General features: G+C 37.0%; 1 protein-coding gene across 7 annotated transcripts in view; it reads left to right on the top strand.

Moving 5' to 3' along the window:
• The window catches only part of BCAS3 (BCAS3 microtubule associated cell migration factor), a 679,070-nt gene that overhangs the window by 371,441 nt on the left and 281,841 nt on the right, over positions 1–25,788 (top strand). For all 7 annotated transcript variants that reach the window (XM_017539912.2, XM_017539911.2, XM_017539919.2 and 4 more), the window contains 3 exons: positions 7,382–7,482; positions 10,483–10,679; positions 15,261–15,358. In XM_017539912.2, the coding sequence (XP_017395401.1) occupies positions 7,382–7,482; positions 10,483–10,679; positions 15,261–15,358 (396 nt within the window). The remainder of the gene's footprint in view (positions 1–7,381; positions 7,483–10,482; positions 10,680–15,260; positions 15,359–25,788) is intronic.

Here is a 25,788-nt window from a genome sequence, read left to right as displayed (position 1 = left end):
CTCACTACAAACACAATTTGCTTATAAACACAAAAAATGGACTGGCTCACAGTTACCTCATAATGATCTACTCATCCTGTCCTTGCTTGTTGATCTATATTTGGCAAATTCCTGTGTATAGAGGCAATACTTTTGAAGTTGTATTTTCTAAAGTAAATTGATAGCATATCCGTTTCAGTTTGGTAGATTAGGTGTGTTTGAAAATTACTGTACTGAGAACATGACAAGATTTATATCCTTTTCTTGTACCAATTCTATTAATTATCTAAGGACAATTGGTAAATATAAAAGATACTAAACATTTTTCTTTAGGGTAGCTATTGTGTATCTTGGTCCATTGAACTTGGATTTGCAAGATATGTAACTTTATTTTTCTTTAAATAAACTCTATGAAGTCTTTTTAGTACCTCCATTCTAAAAGTAAAGTGGAAAAATTAATCTCAATCAATTATACTGCCTCCAAAGTTATTTTTAAATTTTCTAGGGTTTATAGGGTATGAAAGTATGAGGGAAGGGATTTGGGGACATTTTATCCTAACTGCTACCACTGACAGGTCCCATTTCCTCACCAGATTATTGGTCATTGGTTCCTATAGGTCTCTGCAGCATCCATTCTTTTTTTTTTTTTTGAGACAGAGTCTCACTTTTTTGGCAGGCACCAGGCTGGATTGCAGTGGTGCGATATCAGCTCACTGCAACCTCCACCTCCCGGGTTCAAGCAATCCTCCTGTCTCAGCCTCCCGAGTAGCTGGGACTACAGGCATGCACCACACGCCCAACTAATTTTTGTATTTTTTAGTAGAGACGGGGTTTCACTATGTTGGCCAGGATGGTCTCGAACTCTTGAGCTTGTGATCCACCCGCCTCGGCCTCCCAAAGTGCTGGGATTACAGGCTTGAGCCACCGCGCCAGGCCCATTCTTATTTCTTATCCAACTCCTGTCAGTTCTCTGGAATGTGTCTGAGTTATTCTTGTACATGTACAAAACATTATTTTCCACTAAGCCATGGGAAACTTGGTAAGCTTGTCACAGACCTGGCTGTATAGACACACTATGTGCACACCTTTTCTACTCTTGTACCATGTGGGATCTCTTGCCGCTTCCCTTAACTCAGCCCAAGAACGAAGACATAAGTTTTCACAGCCATTGGTCCCTACAACTTTTTCTGGGATTCTGTCATTTCCCACTCCTCTTTGCGACCCTCTTTTTTCCCCTTTCTGTCTCTGCCACTTTTGCTCCAGTCTCAGGGTATCATTCCTAATATTTGAGTGCTTAGAAGCATGGAAACTTTGCTCTTATCATACTTTTTTTTTTAAATCAAGGTTGTCAATTCTTTTTTTCATGTGAAATGGTATGTCATTCCTTCCCAAAGTAGTGAACGTAGAATGCTCTTCCTACCTGGATTGGGGGAAATTTTTTAATATAAATAAATAGATGTGGTGAAATAAAATGGATAGACTTTGCCAGAGGAGCAAAAGAGAGGATAATTCTATTTAAAGAAAAAGTCAAAGAAGTAGGGGGTAAAGCCACAGACACAAATAATGGCAACTCACATTAAAAAACAAAGGAGTGACTTGGGAAATAGTAGAAGGAGAGATGAAAAAGAAGCATTGAAAAAAATCGTGTAAGACCAACAAGAATCCTCAAACAAATGGAAGTCAAAAGTTTGCAGATGTACAGGAAAAGGAAAGAATAATAAAGCTGACCAGCCTGGGTTTGCTAAAGGAAAAGTACAGTTTTAAGGCAAGAAAACTAAATTTGATGGTGATGATGAATGTGATGGAGAATGGTGCAACTGAGCCAGTGAAAAAGAAAACAGGAAGTGGTACCAGAGATCAGTAGTTTAGTGCACAGATTTTAGGATTTATTTTAATTAGGTTTTAAACTGCTTTTGTTTTGGGACTTTTAAAACAAAACCAAATTAGGCTTACCCTTTAATGTCCACCTGCAAAAAAGAAAAGCTTTCAAGTCAGGTGTGGTGGCTCATGGCTGTAATCTTACAACTTTGAGAGGCTGAGGCAGGTGGATCACTTGAGGTCAGGAGTTCGAGACCAGTCTGGCCAACATGGCAAAACCCCATCTCTACTAAAAATATAAAAATTAGCTGGACGTGATGGTGCACACCTGTAATCCCAGCTACTCGGGAGGCTAAGTTGGGAGGATCAGTTGAACACGGGAGGCAGAGGTTGCAGTGAGCCAAGATCACGCCACTGTACTACAGCCTGGTGACAGAGTAAGACCCTGTTTAAAAAAAAAAAAAAAAAAAAAAAAAAAGAAAGAGAAAGAAAGGAAACTTTTTTGTTGTTGTTTAGCTTGTGTTGTTATTCAAATGAGAATTTTTTGAATGTATAGTCCTATTTGTGTAATTTCAGTTGATTCAATATCAAAAGGAAGATTCTTCCATGAAATTGTCTTTGTAATATGAGAAAGCGTTAGTACAAACTAAGAAAATATATGCTATATAAAAAGCGCAAACACTTAGTTTATTTTTTCCTTTTTGTGCCCAACGTGCTTTTGAGAACAAACTTTTTTTTTTTTTTTGTGATGGAGTCTTGCTCTGTGGCCAATGCTTTAGTGCAGAGGCATGATCTTGGCTCTCTGCAACCTCTGCCTCCCAGGTTTAAGCAATTCTCCTGCCTCAGACTCCCCAGTAGCTGGGATTATGGATGAATGCCATCATGCCTGGCTAATTTTTGTATATTTAGTAGAGATGGGGTTTTGCCATGTTTGCTAGGCAGGTCTCAAACTCCTGACCTCATGATCCACATGCCTTGGCCTTCCAAAGTGCCGGGATTACAGGCGTGAGCCGCCGTGACTGGCCAAGAATGAATTTTAAACTAGAATACTGGCTATTGATTATGGGCCCTTCCCACAGATAATTTATCCTGTCTCCTAGGCTGGCTTTCTATATTTACACAGACAGCCTGGTAACATTAAAAAGAATTACTCTCACAAAGCTTTTCAATAGTGTATGTAGACTGACCAAAATCAAGAGACTTCCTGATTTCTTTGTGTGAAAGTTGGGTGACTCTGGCAGTGGATAATCTGTAAAACAAAAACCACCTAAGGATAAAGCTTTCATTTCCAAACACTTAACCACCCTTGGCTAAAATAACAACAACAACAAAAACTAAGAAAAGTATTGAATACTGCTAAGCTGAATGTTTTATATCTGTCACTTTAACTCATGTGAGTACTGGCTTGACATATCCCCAACATCAGCCATGGCAAACAGAGCTTGGCTTTTCTGCTATAATGGCCATCTATACTGAAATTTGAGGTTACAGTGAAGAGTTTGGAAGGATAAGAAGTGGACAAAAAAGTAAAGCCTATGAAAATGATAGAACTTTTCTATTTTAAATTTCTAATAATTTATAGTTAACTTAATCTCAGAATAACTATGCTTATTTCAGAATTTTCTTGTCTAGATTTTAGAAACAGTTTTAAGTAGCTAATTATTTTCCTCCTAAGCTCTCAAATGAAAACCAGTTTGTCGTATTATTTTCCTCTAAAGGATAATATAGATTCTCCAAACTTTTGCTACTGATTATTTTAGAGGAATGGCAGTGAGTCTACCCCTGTATATCACAGCTCTCAAATTTTAATGTGTAATGAAATCACCTAGGGATCTTGTTGAAATGCAGATTGTAATTCAGTAGGCATGGGTAGGTGGAACCTGAAGTTGCTTATTTCTAACAAGCTCTGCCAGGAATGTCAATGTTGGTGGTCTGAGGACCACATTTGGAGGAACAAGGCCCTGGCTTGCTATACTGTTGGGACTGTTGTAAGGTATTCCATACTGCATATTGTAGTTCCTAAAACTGTGTAAAGAATCCAATACTGGGCCGGGCACAGTGGTTCATGCCTGTAATCCCGGCACTTTGGGAGGCTGAGGCGGGCAGATAATGTAGTCAGGAGATTGAGACCATCCTGGGCAAAATGGTGAAACACAGTCTCTACTACAAATACTAAAATTAGTTGGGCATGATGGCATGTACCTGTAATCCCAGCTATTTGGGAAGCTGAGGCAGGAGAATTGCTTGAACCCAGGAGGCAGAGGTTGCAGTGAACTAAGATTGCGCTACTGCACTCCAGCTGGCAAGTGAGACACCATCTCAAAAAAAAAAAAAAGCATCCAATACTGAATATGATAGGAAGAACAACAGATTTTAATATATTACATTACCAGTTTTGAACAGTAATATATCTAGTTGTATGTTTAATACCACAGTGCCGGTTAATGATTAGTTTATTGTGAAAAAATATGTTCCCTTATTGCATTCTTCTTTCAGACGTTTCAAAATTACTTGGATTTTAGTTATCTTCTAGTTATATGCTTTTCCTGTTTTAATGTTTCTGCCTATTACCCAATTTAATAAGAAAAATGTATCAAACATGGAAAAAATGGTGGAGATAAGGAAGGATATTTATTTGATGGTGAAAAATATTATCCCACCATACTTATTTTTTATATTGCCCATCTTCTGATGGCTTTCAAACATGCTTAATTAGAAAACTATTTTTAGTGAAAAAAGGAGGTGGAAATTTTTACAATCTCCTTAGAATTTTGGGATGCATGTTTATGGTACTATTTCTACATACATATTTGGAATCTTTATTACTTCCTTCAGAAAGTTAATGAGAGCAGAGAGGATACTTCCCCCTTCTCACTGGAAAATTCCAAACATACACAAAACTAGAAAATAATAGTATAATGAACCTACATGTGGCTATCAGCCGGCTATGGCAATGATCAACTAATGACCAATCTTCTTTTCATCTGTAATCCTTCTTCCCACCTCCATCCCTGCCACTGGGTTATTTTGAAGCTAATCCCAGACATATTTTCCCTTTTCTGATGAAGGATAATTAAGTGTCCAGCCATTCTGGTGCCATTACTTACTTAGTATAGAATCCCAAATTCCAACCACCCAGTAAATACTTGAGTACTTATTCTATGACATGTACTAGTCTAGACTCATAGACTCAGCATATGTAAAACACAACATAAACTCTTGGAGAAATTCATATTAGGTACTAGCTAGTTACGTAAGGCGTGGTTTCTCACTTGTACTTATAACTTTCCAATTGCTTTCCATTGTATTACTCCAGCTTTATTACCCCACCCCCCCAAAAAAAAAGAAAGAAAGAAAAGAAAAAAAGAAAGAAAGGAAAAGCCCACAATAATCTGCTGGTCCTGCCCCCTTTGCCTTGCTGACTCATCTTCCACTCACAACATGGCTTACCCCACCCAACCACAGTGGCCTCCTGGCTGTTAGTGATTTCCTTTATGTTTACACCTCAAAATCTTTGTACTTAACATTCTGTTTGTAACACCTTTCCTTCAGATATTTGCAGAACATATTACCTTACCTCTTTAAAAATCTTTCCAGCCTCTACATATTTGTCCATATTCACATTTTTCACTGGTATTTAAGGGGTGGGAATTTCCAGGATCCTCTTATTCTCCTCTGTATTAAGAATTAATATAGAATTTATTGGTGTGAAAATAATTTAGCCTTTTGAAAACATCAGTTTACTTATCAGCCTTTCAATATATATATCAATTATTTCCAAAAGAATGCTGAAATAATAGATAAGTTATTGTAGTATTCTTTTATTCTTGATATTACTGTCATCACAAGAATGTAGGTGTATGCTTTTGTGATCATTTGTGTTTTGTGCAAATGCCACCATGCTTCTTGGCTATAGAACTATGATTTTGGAGAACTAGCAGCTAAAAGTTTTAACCGCAGCAGATCTTATACTTCAATATTATGTATGCCTCTGTTGGGTAATTCCCTGAATTAGCATTTCTCCTCTTGCAGCAAGTTAAGATAAGCTTTTTGTGAGTCTGTGTCTTTTAAATCTTGCCCTAGATTATGCTTTGTCTATTTTATTTGTGTCTATTTCACTAAGGTATAGTTTTTCAAAATACTACCATGTTCTAGCAAAAGCTCAGTGAGACTGGCATTCTCTTCACTGGTTGGGTAAGTATGTAACTCTTTCTGGGAATATGTATTAAGAAATTTATACGTTCACATCCTCTGTTTACATATGTAGGAATCTAGCTCAAGGAAATTTTTGTATGTTGATGTGTATATATAAATGTCTCTGGGTGGTGGAAATTATCAGGTTATTTTCTGCTTCTCATTCTTTTCTATTTCTTCCATACTTCTTTAATGATCATCTTTTACTTTCTTACTTCTCTTCCTGCTTACCTCCCCTCTTTTTCCTGTGTTCCTCCCAGTACTTCATTGCTTGATTTCTCTGAGTATTAAAATGGTAGGCCAGGTGTGGTGTTTTATGCCTATAATCCCAGCACTCTGAGAGCCAAAGCCAGAGGATCACTTGAGGCCAGGAGTTCAAGACCAACCTGGTCAACATTGTGAGATCCTGTCTCTACAAAAAAGATAATATTGGGCAGACATGGTGGCTCATGCCTGTAGTCTCAGCTACTTATTACACTGAGGTGAGAAGATGGTTTGAGCCCAGAAGTTTGAGGTTACAGTGAGCTATGATCATGCCACGGCACTCCAGCCTGGGTAATACAGCGAGATCCTATCTCTTAAGAAAAAAAAAAGGTTAAATGAATATGTATGAGTTTGGGGGTTATATGGGAAATATCTATATCTTTAGCTCTACTTTGCTGTGAACCTAAAACTGCTGTAAAAATAAATAAATAAATAAATAAATAAATTAAATAAATAAATAAATATTTTTAGAGATATGGAGACAGACAGACTGAGTGGTAGTTTCCAAAGAAGAGACTGAGACTTTGAGGAGATAATGTCTGGTTCATATTAGGAACTCAGTAAATGTTTTTGAATTATTTTATTGTTTTACTAAGCAAATGTTCCTATTTGAATTGAAAAGTAGGCTGTTTATAATTTGACTGTGTCATACCACTTAAGAATCATGAAAACTACTCAGGTATCTAAGAAAAATGATGCATTTCTCTGGATAAATGAATTTTTTCAGGAACCGAAAGTGTTGTTTTTCAATTAAATGTGCATTTTTATGCCTAGCATTTATACGAAGCTGCTAAGTAGACTCTCTTAAAGAATCCTAATGTCATTCCCCCAGTAAATAGATTTGTCACTGCTCTTCAGTGTACTTTTGCTATTGGCATGTACTTAGTTGTTTATTTCTTTTATTGGAAGAATACGTCATTACGAAATTCCTGTAAATATTTTTTAAAGTATCTTTTCCCTAATAACTTTATTCTTACTTGTTCAATAATTATTTGAATTGCCTCTGTGCTTTAAGGTATTATATTTTATCTTATAAATTACCACAGTATCCAAAATGGTTGTGCCCACGTCTGTTTTTCCACTGCATGGAACAAAGTGCTTTAAATCTATTTTCTTTTTCCTATAGTGGTTCCCCCTGGAAGTCCTGGGCCTATTACTCGACATGGGTCTTATGACAGTTTAGCTTCTGACCATAGTGGACAGGAAGATGAAGAATGGCTTTCCCAGGTAAAACTCTGAAATATTGGGAGTATTAAAGTAACAGAAAACAGAAATTTACTGTCTGTTTTTATCCTTTTCCTTAGAGAAAAGTGGGGAGAATTAGTAACTCTTTGTTGGGTTATCAAGAATTAGTTGTCTTTCCATATTACAGATTACTCACAAATATTGCTGCCGGTGTACATATACATATTTTACATATGTGTGTGTGTGTGTGTATGTTAGCTTCCATACACATGGCATAAAATTTGTGTATTTTTCACACAATCTATTTAAAGCCTTAGGGCCTTGGAATTAATTAATTAACTAATTAACTAATTTTTGAGACAGAGTCTTGCTCTGTCACCCAGGCTGGAGTACAGTGACATGATCTTGGCTCACTGCAACCTCCGCCTCCCAGTTTCAAGTGATTCTTATGTCTCGGCTCTTGAGTAGCTTGGATTGCAGGCATGCACCACCATGCCTGGCTAATTTTTGTATTTTTAGTAGAGATGGGGGTTCGCCATGTTGGCCAGGCTGGTCTTGAACTCCTGACTTCAAGTGATCCACCCACCTTGGCCTCCCAAAGTGCTGGGATTACTGGTGTAAGCCACCGTGCCCAGCCAAGAGCTTGGAATTTAAATAGGCTCTTTGGAACACATTTTCATCAGGTTTAAAATAAAAGCTGACCTTGTTGAAACAGTGAAGCTACTCAACAATCTTTGGGATCTGTTTTGTGGAGCCAACATTTTCTGAAGGTTGAATTCATACTTCCATTATTGTAAATACAAGATTCCACTCTAGAAGTTCTGATGGTACATGCCTGGGTTTCCTTTCCTAAGCGCATGTAATGCTGCTTCTAGTGGTCTCTAAACCAGCCCTACAACATTGCTGGGACTGCAGGCATGCATCACCATGCTAGCTGATTTTTTTTTTTTTTTTTTAATCTAAAAACAGGATCTCCTTATGTTGCTTAGGCTGATCTTGAACTCCTAGGCTCAAGTGATCCTCTTACGTTGGCCTCTGAAAGTGCTGGGATTACAGGCATGAGCCACCATGCCTAGTCTCCAACAGCTTCAATTGACCATTCTTCCCCTTGCCAGGTGAAGCTGTCTTCATCTCAAAGGACTTTGAAATAAAAGATACTTGGGCAGATTTCAAAATGATGGGATTACAAATGACTTCATTATAAATGCTGTTATGTCTGCCTCAAGTCTGACATCATTTTGTGAAGCTAATGATCTATCTCAGGTTATGAATCTGGCAGCTTTTCATCGGACAGGTGCCTCAGAAAATGTGGAGGCCATTTGTAGTTTCTTTTCTTTCTCAAGGAGGGTAGCCTAAAACCTAAAGTAAGTCTGGAAACTGGGAAATCAAATAGTGTCTAGGTAACATGTATTTATTTCATCACACCAAAAGTATTCATAGGAAGTTCCTTGAAGGAGGTCAATTCTTCAGTTCATGGCATGTGACGATCCATCCTTCCTTAATGATAGGAAGATAAAGTAAACCCAAAATGCATGTGTTTTTTCCAAAATCAAAATTTTGTCCAAGGAATGCTGGTAGAGAAACCACTGTCCTTCACTTCAACTTTTCAATTAGAGAAAGGGGTAATGTGTGCTGTCAGTGTGAAAGTATATACAATATGTTTGTCCGGCACACAACAGGAGAGTGAATAGGAACATCTGGCCATCGCCTCTGTGAAATTGCATAGGCATCTGTTTACCTCTCGGCTCTGTGACACTGATGGTTTTGAGCTTAAAATACACAGAATGCTTTATCTGTGGCCTAATTTACATTGCTGAATACAACTACTTGAATCAGAAATCACTATCCTCAATCTGAGCATTTTTCTCCCTGTGATTAGTGGGAATGTGAATATTGTTCCAAAGACCATGATGATTTTGCCCTTTTGGACTCAGAAACACAGAGGTACGCTCTGTGAACCTTTTCAGTTATGTTTTGTTAAGAATTAATCACCACAATCAGAGAAATGTGATTAAATATAAAAGAACTCAGGACAAAAATAAGGCACATGGGAAGTCAATTTCATAAAGTATTTGCAGATGCAATTACATAAAGTATTTGCAGAGGCATGGATGTAGCAATGACAAGATATTTAAACTAGTTTGTATATTTAATCTCTCATTCGAGTTGCTTGTTTGTAAAAAATCATGTAATACGTATATTTTCAGGCTTTTCCCAGTGCTTTCCACCCACTTCTTTGACTTTATAATATCTAATAAAATATTGGGAACATTCCCTAACCCCTCCATTGAGTGTGAAATTCATAAAGTATTTTGGTATTTCTGTTTTGTAGCACATAAAATGCCTGTGTCAATATCTGTGGCAGTTGAGAACACACACTAATTAATGGATATTTGGAAGACAAATATCTAGTTTGAGAGAAAATACATAATAATTTTCATTTAAAAGTGGATTGAGGGAATATTAGGACAGTATAGTAAATATTATAATATTTTATTATGGAAAGAAAGTGGCTTTGGGCATTAAAATTATTTCAGACCTTTACTTTTCCTTAGGTAGTTCAAGAACAGGTTCACGTTTGTCATGAGCTTGAACCTCAGTGAAGGAATTACTTTTAATCTGTGGATTAATAGATGTAGTATTCAGTGCATGCCTACAACATGGTAAGTACTGTCGAGAGTGAATGAAAAGATATACCCTAGGGAGCTGACACTAGTTACATGAGGCAGGCAACTGGTTCTTTTACTTTCATATGATTTTTGTGTTGTATATGGTGTGAGGTGTGCATGTGTGTCTGTGTATGTATATGTACACAAAATGTATTTTTTTGTTTATGTTGCTGAAAACCAGTAGAGGGACATTTTAAGTGTCTGCATCGTCTGTGATTATTATTACCTTTTAATTATGGGTGCCCTATCCCTTTCCCACTTTAACTTGGGGCTCTTGAAGAATGTGGGTATTGAGAGGAAGAATGGGGGATTGTGAAAGGCTCTCAAATTGAGATCATAATCCATTTAAGTCATCATTGCTACTCTGTTCCAGGTTGAAATTGTAACACACACTGGACCCCACAGACGTCTGTGGATGGGTCCACAGTTCCAGTTCAAAACCATCCACCCCTCAGGCCAAACCACAGTCATCTCATCCAGTTCATCTGTGTTGCAGTCTCATGGTCCAAGTGACACGCCACAGCCTCTTTTGGATTTTGATACAGATGATCTTGATCTTAACAGTCTCAGGTAGGAAATGGGAACTAGGGAGTGATTTGAATGAAAGGATTAATATGTTCATGTGAAATGAACATCATACATAATATTTACTTTTCCCCTTTTGACACAGTATCATTTTGCAGTCCACATGTACTGTTGCATGTGATTCACTGTCATGACTTGGGATGGTATATAGGATGTCATATGGGATTACATTACATGAAATAAATATTTGTTTTTCAGATTATATTTTCCCTAAATCTAATACGGCACTTTTCAAGCAATTCCACTTTTTGATGCTTTGCTCCAACTGCCTGAAGTCTGATTATGTACGCTTTTCCTGATCTTTCTGAAGTTGGCATCACCTTTCAATTAAATTTCATCTGTGATTTTTATCTAATCCTGTATCTTCCTTCTTTTCAATTATAAAAAGTTTTTGAATGGAAAAATGTTGGTATAAATCCAGTTATATACATATATTATTTTTATAATACATGTTCTCTCATCCTTACTTGTAGGAATCCTAGTACAGGTGTACAAATTATGCTTTTTATTTTTAGGTTTTTTTTTTATTGCAACTCAGTTTTGACTTGCAGTCTTAAGTTTGCTTAGCAGTTTAATTTGTTATATCAAGACTTGACACATTAGGGTACAACACATAATGAAGGACTCAGTCTAATATAATATATTCTCCCTTTTCTTGTCTTCTCTTTAAAAAATGTTCTTTAGTGTATCTTGAATGTAAAACACCCTCTGACCTCTTTCTTGCACACCTTTAAAAAAATAGTGGAAATATGTTTTTGTCTTCTTTTTGTCAGTAGCAATAATAAATTTTTATTACAAAACATAAATTGCAAAGTTGGATTATGCCTGATATATCTGTTTAGAAAATATGACACATATTTATTGAGTACCTATCAGGGACTCTACTAAGTGCTAGGAGATATTCCTAGAGTACGGCCAGTTGCCTACTTTGGTCTCAGTTGCAACTCATCATCTCATTCCCTAATCCTGTTCACACCCCATTATTTCTCATCTCTTTATTTATTTTTTATTCTATTTTATTTTATTTTTTGAAACGGGATCTCACTCTGTCACCCAGGCTGGAGTGCAGTGGTGTGATCTCTGCTCACTGCAACCTCTGCCTCCCAGGTGCAAGCAGTTCTCCTGCCTCACTCTCCCAAGGAGCTGGGACTACAGGCACATGCCACCATGCCCAGCTAATTTTTTGTATTTTTAGTAGAGATGGGGTTTCAGCATGTTGGCCAGCCTGGTCTTGAATTCTTGACCTCAAGTGATCCTCCCGCCTCAGCATCCCAAACTGCTGGGATTACAGGCATGAGTATTTTAATTTTTTTGAGACTGAGTCTCACTTTGTCACCCCAGGGTGGAGTGCTGTGGTGCAATCTCAGTTCACTGCAACATCTGCCTCCCGGATTTAACCAATTATCCTACCTCGACCTCCCAAGTAACTGGGATTACAGGCACACACCACCATGCCAGGCTAACTTTTATATTTTTAGCAGAGATGGAGTTTCACTATGTTGGCCAGGCTGGTCTTGAACTCATGACCTCAGGTGATCTGCCTGCCTCTGCCTCCCAAAGTGCTGGGATTACAGGCATGAACCATGATGCCTGGCCTCATCTCTTTAAATGACTCTTGAAATCTCTCCTTTCACACATGCCACATCTAATTCTTTACTAACATGTCATTTCTATTCAAAATTGACATCTAGAAACCTTCCACTCCTCTCCATTCCCAATGCCAGCACCCTAGCAATGTTTCACAGACTCCTAACTGGTGTCCCTTTTTGAATTTTTGCTTTCCCCTGACTGATATATCTTCTTAAAGAAGGATTCATAAAGATGAATGCATCTCCTTTCAATACCTTGTTTAGTATTTTTCATTTGTTTAGTCTGCTTTGTGTTTTATTTCTTTCTTCTCTACATTTTTGGTTTTTTGTTCCAGCATAATTCCTCCAGCTTTCTAAAGATGACATTTTTTGACCAAGATGTCAGGTAATAATGACAGAATACAGTGACAGTGTAAGACCAATTTTCAGTGGTACTAATGATAAAATATGGTCTAGATTAGGACCTCAAGCCATGGTCAGGTAGTCAATTCTTTTCAGTCCTCAGCTTAGTGATTCAGTGTACTTGTGTTTACAATAGTCATTTGGTTATTTAAATGTTAATAATAAAGCATTTAAAATAACTAACCAATTTATTCTCTTTACAACTGGGTAACACATTTAGTTTCTTTGCAAAACCATGCACAAGAGACTGTCTCCTTTTTTTCTAGTGACTGACTAGCTGCTACTGTAAAGCTCTGCTTTTTCTTAGGAGGTCTCTGCCCCATTGTTTTGTGGCCTCCTTCAGCTTTCTTTGTTACTCTTTTCCTCAGATACAGTTCTTCTATTAAGATCTTTCTAACTCCCTTCTTTTAAAAGTAGATACAGTGCCAGGTATGGTGGCTTATGCCTGTAATCCCGGCACTTTGGAAGGCTGAGGCAGGCGGTTCACAAGGTCAGGAGATCAAGACCATCCTGAGACCATCCTGGCCAACATAGTGAAACTCCATCTCTACTAAAATACAAAAAATTAGCCTGGTGTGATGGCGCAAACCTGTAGTCCCAGCTACTTGGGAGGCTGAGGCAGGAGAATTGCTTGAACCTGGGAGGTGGAGGTTGCAGTGAGCTGAGGTTGTGCTATTGTACTACAGCCTGGCAACAGAGTGAGACTCCACCAAAAAAAAAAAAAAGGGAGGCCGAGGCGGGCGGATCACGAGATCAAGAGATCAAGACCATTCTCGCCATGATGAAACCCCGTCTCTACTAAAAATACAAAAATTAGCCGGGTGTGGTGGCATGCGCCTGTCGTCCCAGCTACTCGGGAGGCTGAGGCAGAAGAATCGCTTGAACCCAGGAGGTGGAGGTTGCAGTGAGCCGAGATTGCGCCACTGCATTCCAGCCTGGCGACAGAGCAAGACTGCGTCTCAGGAAAAAAAAAAAAAAAAGTAGATATAGCTATGTTTTCAGAATCCTTAAGAATTTTCCTCAGAGACTTTCCCTTTGTTAATAATACTAAACAACTCCCTCAATTTTTAAAAAATATCTAAATGACTTTAAGTTGTTTATGTTTGATTAGAATATTATCCTGTTTACTGGATGCATATAACTTTAGAAACCTTTATATTGAGCAACAGGTTCATAAATTTCTATTAATTGCATCTGTAATTTATATTTTAAATTTTCAGCAGGTAAGCTTGGTTGGGACCTTGGCTAAGACCCTACAGCACAGTTTTTATGGGAAATTTAGATTTAACTCTCATCAATTTTAAGTCCTTTTTAGTACCACCATTTCTCACCCAGCATCCAATTAGAAATCCAACTATTGAAATTCTCCCCATTCTCATCTCTACAAGATCTCTATCTGATGTGGACCCTTAATGTATTCCCCTATCTGAGCTTTTATTATTTATGTCATTCGTATTTACACTTTAGTTTTATTTTGCATTGTCATGAATTTCATGTGCTGTGTCATAGATATAGACATTGGTTGGTGTTTTATTTTGTTTCTGCTTGTTCCCATAGTAATTCTGACATGCAGTTAATATTCAGTAAATACTTACTGTATGAATGAATTACCAGAAATGCATGCATATATTGTTGTAATAAGTTTTTGTTTTTCTAAGTTGCCTGGGACTTTCAGGTCTTTTTAATCTTCCAGATATTTTTATGTTGATAGGATTTATTCTAATGCAGCTAGAAAGATACACTCAGCATTTATATGTTTATTATTATTATTATTATTTTTTTTTTTTTGAGTTGGAGTCTCACTCTCTTGCCCAGGCTGGAGTGCAGTTACCCAATCTTAGCTCACTGCAACCTCTGCCTCCCAGGTTCAAGTGATTCTCCTGGCTCAGCCTCCCAAGTAGCTGGAACTATAGGCGTGTGTCACCACGCTTGACTAATTTTTTTGTATTTTTAGTAGAGACAGGATTGTACCATGTTAGCCAGGATGAATCTTTATTATACTTTAAATGGTATGTAGTAATTTGCACATTTACTGAGGTTCTCATTGATTTTTATGTGCTAGTTGGTAATTTTATAAAGGTAGCTCAGTTAGTAGTGACCCTAGCTAGCTCCCCCTCCCCCAGCCACAGTACACGTTTGTTATCCTATGCTTCCTGTCAGATATAAGTAACTTTCATTAAGGATTTTGAATTACATATTGCTGCCTTTTATGGAAAACATTAATAGCTATGGTGTTATTCATGAATTTCAGGATTCTCAAAACTCTTCATGTGTGTCCCTTGGAAATGGCAAATTGTATCCCTTTAAATTAATGTTAGCTTTTCAGTCCCTTCCTTAAAAATCTGTGGAATAACACACATAGATAAGTTAGAATGGGTCTGGAGTGTAGAGGATGTTTGTAGTGCTTTATCCTTGTGCAGCAATTAGGGACTACAGCTCCCTGTTTGTCTTGTTTTAGGATGGATGGTTCTTTAATGGATTGTGCTACTCCAACATTCCTGATTTAAGGTCTTTTGTAGCAAGCGACAGTTTTGATGCCAGTAACATATATGAATTAAATTAAATTGCATTGCAGGATCCAGCCAGTCCGCTCTGACCCAGTCAGCATGCCAGGGTCATCCCGTCCAGTCTCTGATCGAAGGGGAGTTTCCACAGTGATTGATGCTGCCTCAGGTAGAAAACCACCTCTCAAATGTTTATTGGGCAGTCCTGTGCTTTTAAACTAATTTTCTCGTACAATGTAGAGGATGACATTTATTTGCTTTCTTCTTTATTTTTTTGTTTTGTGGTGTGTATGCATTTTAATGCAGTACTGTGCCTATATTTGTTGCTGAACAATGCCATGCTTTTAAGCATTCCTAAGGTTGGTGAAAGATGTAGTGGAGTTGGCACTTGATTAACTGTAATGAACGTAGTATTGAAGGCTACAGGGTTGATGACTGTTTTGCCTTTGATCACTGAAATGTGGAGAAGCAACCTTGACAGAGAACGTAAATACAATATATGGATTCAATTTACTCAACCTGTTGAGTATCAAAGTGCCTAATCTGTGGAAGTAGAGACAGTCCAAGTGCTATAGCTTAAATGATTTTATTATCAAAAGCATGAAGTTTAGAAATTCATTAACTTAATTCTGGTCTATCACAGTTATTCATTTCTTATCCTTGGAAACAAGCTATGAATATGTATTATTAGTACAGAGGAGGAGATCTTTGCCTTTGTATGTGATAGTTGCTCCATTAGTATGATAAAACTGTTTTCCGCCACGCCTGCTAAATAGTAGAACTGTCTGTAGTGATATATTTTCTCATCTCTGAGTCGAGTGTTAAAATAAGGACAGTGATGCCCTGCTTTCAAGTGCAGCTGGGGAGCATCTGAAGAAAGCACACAGCAGGATTTTGTCCAAAAATTCTCTCTCAAGTAGAATTATTAAATACTCAGCATTAGTCAAACAGTTGAGTCAGAGAGGATTTTAATCTATGGCGATTTCAAAATCCCTAGAGACTGCTGATTTGATTGAGGCTTAAACTGTGAAAGAAAATGGAAACAAACACAAAACTGATCTGTGAAGGTCACTTTAAAACAACCAAAGTTTCTGTCTGTGGATACATTTTTAAGTTTCAAAGCTAATGGGTTTTATACATATTCTTAACTTTCTGATTTTTTTGGTTAGTGGATTGTACTCTGCATCTTACTGAGCTGCCCCATCTAGGGCTATGCCTTCATTTTTAATGTAGACTATTACTTTAGAGGACTCATACTTGTTCCTAATGCTCAAACTTGGCAACCATGGTTGTCCCTTGGAAATGAACATGGAAATGTGTAGAGTCTCTATCATTGCTTCCCTGTGTTGAATGAGATATCAAGATAGGAACTTAAACAATAAATCTTTCTTATAGTCACATTCTGAGAATGCTAAGAGATGTGCTCATTTGGAATGATCATTTGCAATTGTGAATCCTGGAAATGTTACAGATTTTAACCCGAAGTATTTTATTCAAGATTACAATAGTAGGCCTTGACTGGGCTTTTTAAACCTTCTTAAACTACCAGATTACTGATGTTTTATTGTCAAGTGACTAGCCACTTGGAACACAGGCTGCCAAAGCAGTTACCTTGTATTATTAAAAGTGAACATATTCAATACTGTATTCTGAGGTAACATGCATTTTCTTTTCCTTTTTTTTTTTTTCTTTTGAGACAGAGTCTTGCTCTGTCATCCAGGTTGGAGTGCAGTGGCACAGTCCCAGCTCACTGCAACCTCCATCTCCCGGGTTCAAGCAATTCTCCTGTCCCAACCTCCGGAGTAGCTGGGCCAGGCGCCTGCCACCATCCCTGGCTAATTTTTGTATTTTTAGTAGAGACAGGGGTTTCACCTTGTTGGTCAGGCTGGTCTCAAACTCCTGACCTCAGGTGATCTACCCGCCTCAGCCTCCTAAAGTACTGGGATTATATGTGTGACCCACTGCGCCTAGCCAACACTCTCTATTTATTGTGTAGCAATCTTAGCTGTATGTAAAGTCATCTGATGCAACATGGGAGGAGCTTCAATGAACTTTATTTAAATCCTTTTGCAAGAAGAGTTTTTAAGTTGATTTTTGAATAAGGAATTAGAGCCTACATGTAAATAATCTGATTTGTAAGTAGTCCTAAAATTACTTAATTTGCATCAGAGATACACTCTATGAGTTTGCAGAGTATTGTTCTATCACATTGAACCTCTTTGCCTGAAAGTACCAATCTTTTGAGTAGGAAAGAACTTCTTGATGGCTAAGTTTTATTATTATTTTTCTAGGCTTATTTTCATTCCAGGAAGCCATGGTACCTTTCTGAAAGACAGCCAAAACAGTGAAACATATATGCTGCTTTCTTTAACTTTGAGCTAAAGAAGCCCCGTAGATAAAGAATTGGACTTTTATGAGTAATTCTCTCTTCAGCTACCTTCAAGGTTCGGATCCCTTTTGAATGAAAAATGTATGTCAACACATTTTTTGAGTGAATAATGTTTTGTTGTGGAATGTTCATCCACTTTAATAGGACCAACGGTTTAACGGAATTACTTTCTATGTCTGTGGAAAACAACATCTAGGCTAACAAAAATCAAGGTAGCAAGTCCAACAAGATTGTGGCTAAATGATTTGAGTTCTTTATGGAAACAAATTTATGGGAAAATTTTGTTTTAGGTTCTTCTGTTAAAAAGAGGCTAATAAATTTTTATAATGGCTCCTGAACCAGGAAGTGTGCCTCTGATTATGATCCATGCATTGGAGTCAGCTGCACATTGGGGAGATCCTTATCTGGAGGTTTCATTGCCTGTTACTTAGAGATATGACCAGGGTGGCACATCTTCTATTGGTCTTCATTGCTTTGTATTATCTTCAAGCATTTTATATGACTTCATGTATTGGCTTTTGAGTTATTCCTATGGCACATGTTACACTTAACCCTCTATTTTAGTGACAGTTGTTGCTCTGTCTAACCTTGTGGTGGTATCATTATTTTTCATGTACTTACTTTTTTCACAGATGTAGAATTTAATGTGATATAATTAAATCCTTTGACAATTATAACAGTTTTTAAAGTGAAAATATTTTATTTAAATCTTGGGCCTGCAGTTTAATTTTTAGATATCTGTATTAATCTAACAGTGTCATTCCATTGAAACTAAAAGAGATGAGCAGAATGTGCTACTTTTACCATGTAATGGTTTTTTTCACAATTTCTTAATCATCTGGTAATCCCTGGTTTACTCTTTTGCAAAGAAACACATTGCATAAGATACATATTTTTAAATTATTAATCTTGGTGATTTATACGCAGGGTAAATTCTATGCCTTTAGACACCTATGAACTAGCTTCTTACCATCTCTCTATAAAATACATATAGAGTAGTTTCAATTTTCAGCAGTTCAATAACTGCTTGATGAATAGATGTTATTCCCATCACATCTGTTTCATCTTGTCTTTGGTGATTCAAGCAGCACCATCCCAGCAGGGCACAGTGGCTCATGCCTATAATCCCAGCACTTTGGGAGGCCGAGGAGAATGGATCACCAGAGATCAGGAGTTTGAGACCAGCTTGGCCAACATGGTGAAACCCTGTCTCTACTAAAAATAAAAAAATTAGCTGGTGTAGTTTCATGTGCCTGTAATCCCAGCTACTCAGAAGGCTGAGGCACGAGAATCGCTTGAACCCAGGAGGTGGAGGTTGCAGTGAGCTGAGTTTGTGCCAGTGCACTCCAGCCTGGGCGACAGAGCAAGACTGTCTCAAAAACACAAAACAAAACAAAACCATCCTACCTAAAATTTGGTTGTGTGGGGGAGGCAGTTAAATAATTATAAGATTTTCCCTTCTTGGCTGAGGAGATCATTCTGGAAATGGACACATTATAAGATTTTTAACCTAAGACACAGGCTACCCAGAACAAATGGGATTTGAGGCAGTTGCTCACTTTTTCCCATGACCAGCTAATGAACAACAGTGTCTGTGAATCACTGATAGTATTTCTAGCCAAAGCACTGCATCAATTTATTCATTTTTTTTCCCTGTATGCTCATTTTGGCTAGATAGCTAAGAATTTCTTCCCATCGTTTGTACCTTATAACATGTGCTCTCTTTTGATGAAGGTGTAGGACCTCTAAAGAGAAAGAAAGGTAGCTGTCAGTGTCTTGTTGGAACTTTGTTTTCCAGATTGGTGACTATTCTTGTTCCAAAACTTGAAGGCTGCACCTGCTAAATAAGCTTTCCTTGCTTCTGCATCATCAAATCAAAGAGCCTACAAATTTCATTCACTGTGAGTTTGTTTGTCCTGATTTGTAGTTGTACTGTGGAAGTTGATGTTTACCAACAAAGAACTCAGATAGTTGAGATTGAAAGACAGACTTATGCCTGACTTATATGCAGAGCAGATATCTTTATCAAACTCTAATAAAGAAAAAATTTTATAAAGTTCTCAAGTGTGGTGGAAGCAGCATTTGTCTACATGCCTGAGGAAGATGGTAGTATGAGAAGTTCAATCGTGACAGATAAGTAAAATGACTTCTTATCCTTCTGAGCAGCCTTGGATCATAAGGTATTAGTGTTACATCAAGCATTTCAGTAAATAGGGACCAAGTTGCAGACTTCATGTTTTTTGTTGTTCTTGACTCAAGAGAAATACTACTATTGTACAATTGAAGTAATAAAAATAATTAATTTAGGAGATACATTTTGAGCACCTAATTTTTCCCACTATCAAGATAACTTGTTTATTGAAGAAAATTATACACTTAAAATTCCAAACTAGTTTCGTTTGATTGATTTTGTAATAATCATTTATGCCGACTTTATGTATTTAGCATTTGGTACATCACCTTCATAAAAACAAATAGTACTAGAGAAGTGTGATTAGATATTTTGTCTTGCAGTCAAATCTATGCTGGAAGGACCTTCTTACAGAGGCGTGCTTTTATCATTTAGGGATTTTGTTAATGTACTGGGGGAAGAGTATTCTAAGATTATATTTCACTGTATCAACAGTTACCATTTCAATCTGAGGCAGACTTAGATATTATATCTTAAAGGCTATCAGAGGCACAGAGATACTGGTGGTAAAAAGAAAGAGATTTGTGAGAGACACTGTTCAGTCTACAGTGGTGTGGACACATAGCTCCATGATCGCAAAGCTAGAACTCAGTGAAAAAAGCCATGACTTTATAATCATGGTCTTGAACTTTTGCTAAAACCTTCAAGTCAAGTCATTCTCCTACCATGCCATTCACTTCTACGTCAGTAAAAGAAGATTAAGAGTCCCTATGCATGCATTTGCTTTGGGTTTTACTTGAAAAAAAGAAAGAGTCCCTAGGCAAAACTTTTTTTTTCTACCTTTTTTGGAAGGGGTGTGTTCAAATTATTTTCTAAAGTAACTCATGGATATAAAGTTCTTCAGAAATATTAAGATTTTTTTGAATAAATGATGTGATATTCAATTAGCAGAGTTTCAGATATTCTTGGTGATTATATAGTGATGAAAACTCCAGGCATGTACCTTGGGTATTGAAAGCTTGCGTGGGATCCGTAAGAGGATTAAGTAAGAATAAGAATGAAATTAAAAGAAGGCTCAGCCCTGACCTGTGAACCATCCCTTAGAGGGGAAAAATATTCAAACTCAAATATTAAATGAGGGGAAGTGTATACATTAAATTAATTCTAATCTTTCAACTATCTACTGTCTGTATAAAATCAAAATTAAGTTTTATAGATTAAGAATGTAGGGGAAAAACCTTATTTGCCCACAAGGAAAATGCTCAGCTGCATTTCTCCTCCTCTGATTTAAACATTCCTCTTATTCTTCTTTCTAATATTTATAGGATGTTAGAAGATCAAAGTCAAGTTAACAATGAGGAAAATTTTAGTTCAGCACAATTAAGAAAAAAATTGATAGCCCCATTTGAAGATGAAGAAACAGTAAACAGAAGTAGAAGCTGTTCGGAAAGTGTCTTCTGATGACACATTGCTTCTTTGAATAAATCTTTGTGTCAACTAAAACCTTGCCCATGCTTTCTTTATTGCAAGCACCAGGTCCTTGACATGACTTTAAATCTTGCCTCAGCATTTTGAGAAGGAATTGGTGCAGTTCTTCTCACTGTTGATATGCTAGGGTTCCACATATTTACGTGGAACTTTTTGACCAAAGACCCAACTTTTTACTTCTGTGCCTTTACTCCGTCTCTCATATAGGATTAGACTGTTTATGTAGTTTGTTGCATCAGACTATGGTGGCTAGGGGACAAGGTTGGGGGCACTATTAGAATTTGTTTAAGTCTGAACCGGGAATTCCATTTGTCTTAGTGACATGAGTGTCAAACTGTTAGTGCCACACTATTTTAAACTGTGTGCAAGAGCCTGAGAGGCTTATGCTTATAGGTGCCATCTATAAACTTAGAAACAAACAAAGAGCCCCTCTCCATTGAATAGTAAGCCCAGTGGGCAATTAAAGAGCAGCCTGGGACTCTACTCTGTCAACTAGTCAGAACCAGAGCTCCTGATATTCCCCCTGGATGTTGTTGAGAACTGTCACAAAAAGGCTAAAGTAAATAATCAAAATGAAAATAGTCGTTCCAGAGAAAAGTCTTGTTCTGGAAGCTTGGTGTTAAGGAAAGAATAATAACCATGACTTTATGGATCTTTAGTTTTAGTTAACTCAGCAGAGCTCCTTTCAGCTTGAAACATGGATGAAGCTGTACTTTCAAGCACCTCTGAAGATGTTTTTAAAATCAGGATATAATTTAGGTATAGCAAAAATGCACATATTTTAATCATACAGCTTGATGAATTTTTATATTCAGGTAGCCACCAGTCACATAAAAACACAGAATATTTCCATCAACACAGAAAGTTTCTTACGCTTCTTCCAGTTAATACTACCTGTGACCTAGAGGTAACTACTTTTATCATCACAGATTAGCTTTGCCTATATTAAACTTCATATATTTGGAATCATCTTGATCTTTGCTTTTGTATCTGAGCTCTTGCTCAACTTAATTTGCTTGCGATTTATCCAGGTATTACATGTATCACTAGTTCATTTTTAATATTTCAGTGTAGTGTTCCATTCTGCAAATATACCACAGCTTATTTATCCATTATTCTGTCGCTTCCAGCTTTGGGCTATTAGGAATAAAGCTGCTATAAACATTTTTTTTTTACAAGTCTCTGTCTGTCTCTCCCTTTGTCTCTCTCTCTGTCTCTCTAGTTGACATATGCATATACTTCCTTTGGACATATTACTAGTACTGGAATTGCTGGATCACAAATTAGGCATATGTTTAACTTTATTAGGAGCTACCAACATGTGTTCCAAAATGATTGTACCATTTTGCATTCTTATCAGCAATACATGAGCATTCCAGCTGCTCCACATTCTGATCAACATTTTGTTTTATTGGTCTTTATTTTAATCATTCTAGTGCATGTGAACTGTGGTTTTAATTTGCTTTTCTCTGATGAGTAATGATATTGAGCACCTTTAATATACTCATTGGCCATTTGGATCATCTTTTGTAATGTCCTAGTTAACTCACTGATTTTTATTAGATATGTTGTCTTTACTGAATATCAGGTGTTCTTTAAATATTCTGGATATAGGTCTTTTGTGATATATATGCATTGCAAATATTTTCATTCTGTTAATTGCCTTTTCACTTTCTTAATGGTGTCTTTTGACAAGCAGAAGTCTAATTTTTTCATTGTTTTTTCCTTTTATGTTTTCAAAACAAAATATGATCTTTTGTCCAGTCTTTTTTTTTTTTTTTTTTTTTTTTTTTTTTTTTTTTTTTTTTTTTTTTTTTTTTTTTTTTTTTTTTTTTTTTTTTTNTTTTTTGAGATGGAGTCTCACTCTGTCACCCTGGCTAGAGTGCAGTGGTGTGATCTCAGCTCACTGCAACCTCTGCCTCCCAGGTTCAAAGCGATTCTCCTACCTCAGCCTCCCAAGTAGCTGGCACTATAGGTACACACCACCAGGCCCAGCTAATTTTTTGTATTTTTAGTAGAGATGAAGTTTCATCATGTTAGCTAGGCTGGTCTTGAACTCCTGACATCAGATGATATGCCTGCCTTGGCCTCCCAAAGTGCTGGGATTACAGGCATGAGCCACCATGCTCAGCCCCTCCAGTCTTGAGAGATACTCTTCTCTGGAAATTGTATCGTTTTAGCCTTCACATTTAGGACTACGATCTTTTTCAAATTAATTGTTTATTGTGAGTGGTTAGGCATGGTGGCTCATGCCTATAATCCCACTTTGGGAGGCCCAAGTAGGCAGGTTGCATGAGCTCAGGAGTTTGAGACCAGTGTGGGCAACATGGCAAAACCCTGTCTCTACAAAAATAGAAAAATTAGCCAGACATGGTGGTGCACACCTCTAGTCCCAGCTACTTAGGAGGCTGAGGTGGGAAGATCACTTGAGCCTGGGAGGCTGAGGCTGCAGTAAGCTGTGATTATGCTACTGTACTCCAGCCCAGGTGGCAGAGCAAGACCTTGTCTACAAAATGTGTGTGTGTGTGTGTGTGTGTGTGTGTCTGAATGAGATGATATAAAGCAGGGATAAAGGTGTTTAGTTTCTTCTGTATAGATACCCAGTTGCTCCCACACTGTTTATCAAAAAGATATTCCTTTCCTTTAATGAATTGCACTGATGTCTTTTTAAAAATTTTATTTTTTTCTTGAGTTCTTTATTCTGTTACATTGATTTATATAGCTGTCTTACACATATTATACTGTCTTGATTACTATAGCTGCTTAGTAAGTTTTGAGGTCTCAAATTTTAATGCTTCCACTTTTGTTTTTCTTTCTGATTATCTTGGCTATTCTAGAGCCTTTGCATTTACACACACGTGCATTTGTGTGAACATACCAGTGGTTCCTCAAAGTGTGGTCCACAGAACTCTGGGAACTCCCAAGACACTTTCAAGTGGTCTATTAAGTCAAAATTATTTTTATACTAGCACTAAGTTATTATTTGCCTTTCTTTTTTCTACTCTGGTGACATTTAGTACAGATGGTGCAGAATCAGTTGTGGATAAAACTGGTGGCCTCATCATAGTAAAGGCAATGGCACCAAACTATGCTAGTAGCCTCTGCTACCTACTTAGAGTTCTTTTTTTAGCTGTATTCACCTAAGAATATCTTTGAAGCAGTAAAAATCATCAATTTTAATTTTTTTAAGTTTTGATCCTTGTGTAACTTCTTAATATTCTATATATCAAATGGGAATGAATGCACAATAGTCTTGAGGAAAAGCCATCGTGATTTGTAAACTGAACTAGCAGCTGTTTTCATGGAATACCATTTTATCTGAATAAAACAAACTATGTTTATTCAGACATGGGCATTTGGCAGAAATTTTCGCAAAAATAAACAAACCTGTCACTTTGAAGAAAACAAATAACAATATTTATTACCAATAATTAAATTCTAGCTTTCGATTGAAAATTAGAAATTTGAGAATCTTGTATCCACTACTGTCTGCTTAACAGGGTCCCAATATTTAAAGATATTTCTCATGAAATAAATAGTGATATTAACTAATATGATTTTTTACATAATGGATTATAAAATATATCAGCGTTTGATACATTTTCCAAATGACCAATTTCATGTTGTTACAAAATTATGCGTGGGCAAAGGACTCATTCCAAGTGCAAGATAGGACAAAGGATTTTAATGTAATAGAATATGAAAGTTAATTGATATGGTTTCAGATTCCATATTGCAACCAATTTGTTAAGGGTCATATCAAGGAAGAACATCCCCAGAACCTGAAAATGCTATTAATATACTTTATTTTTTAACAGTTACATATTTGAGTGAGGTCAACTTTTCTTCAGGTATGTCAACTAAAACAACATATCAGAACAGATTGAATGCAATAGCAGATATGAGAATCTAGCTGTTGTTTCTTGGAGAGTTTTCTCAGAAAAACGTTACTTTTCTCACTATTTTTGATAGAAAATATTTTTATATAGAATGTCATTTATGTTTATAGGCTTCATTATTGTTTTTAAATTAGTTGAAACATAATTGTATTAAATGTTGATAGATATAGCACATAGTATCTTTGGGGTCGTGGGATTTTTTTTGTCATTGTCATTTGTTTTTTTTGAGACGGAATCTGGCTCTGTCACCCAGGCTGGAGTGCAGTGGTGCAATCTTGGTTCACTGCAACCTCTGCCTCCTGGGTTCAAGCAATTCTCCTGCCTCACCCTCCCAGGTAGCTGGGATTACAGGTACGCGCCACCATGCCCGGCTAATATTTGTATTTTTAGTAGAGACGAGGTTTCACCATGTTGGCCAGGCTGGTCTCCAGCTTCTGAACTCAAGTGCCCTGCTTGGCTGCCCAAAGTGCTGGTATTATAGGCATTAGCCACCATGCCCGGCCAGGGTCCTGAGTTTTTTACGCACATTGGGATCCTGAATTGAAAAATATTTGAAAACCACTGGTATGCATATTCTCATACACACATATATTAAATAACCAGCATGTTTATTTCTGCAGAAATTCAGATGAGATTTGATTGAGATTTCATTGAATCTGTATATCAAATTTGGAAGCATTGACGTCTTAAAA

The sequence above is a fragment of the Cebus imitator genome, unplaced genomic scaffold (assembly GCF_001604975.1).
Source record: "Cebus imitator isolate Cc_AM_T3 unplaced genomic scaffold, Cebus_imitator-1.0 Scaffold121, whole genome shotgun sequence".
NCBI classification, from domain to species: Eukaryota; Metazoa; Chordata; class Mammalia; order Primates; family Cebidae; genus Cebus; species Cebus imitator.
The sequence above is the reverse complement of the archived record's forward strand: the minus strand, read 5'-3'. Positions and strand labels throughout refer to the sequence as shown.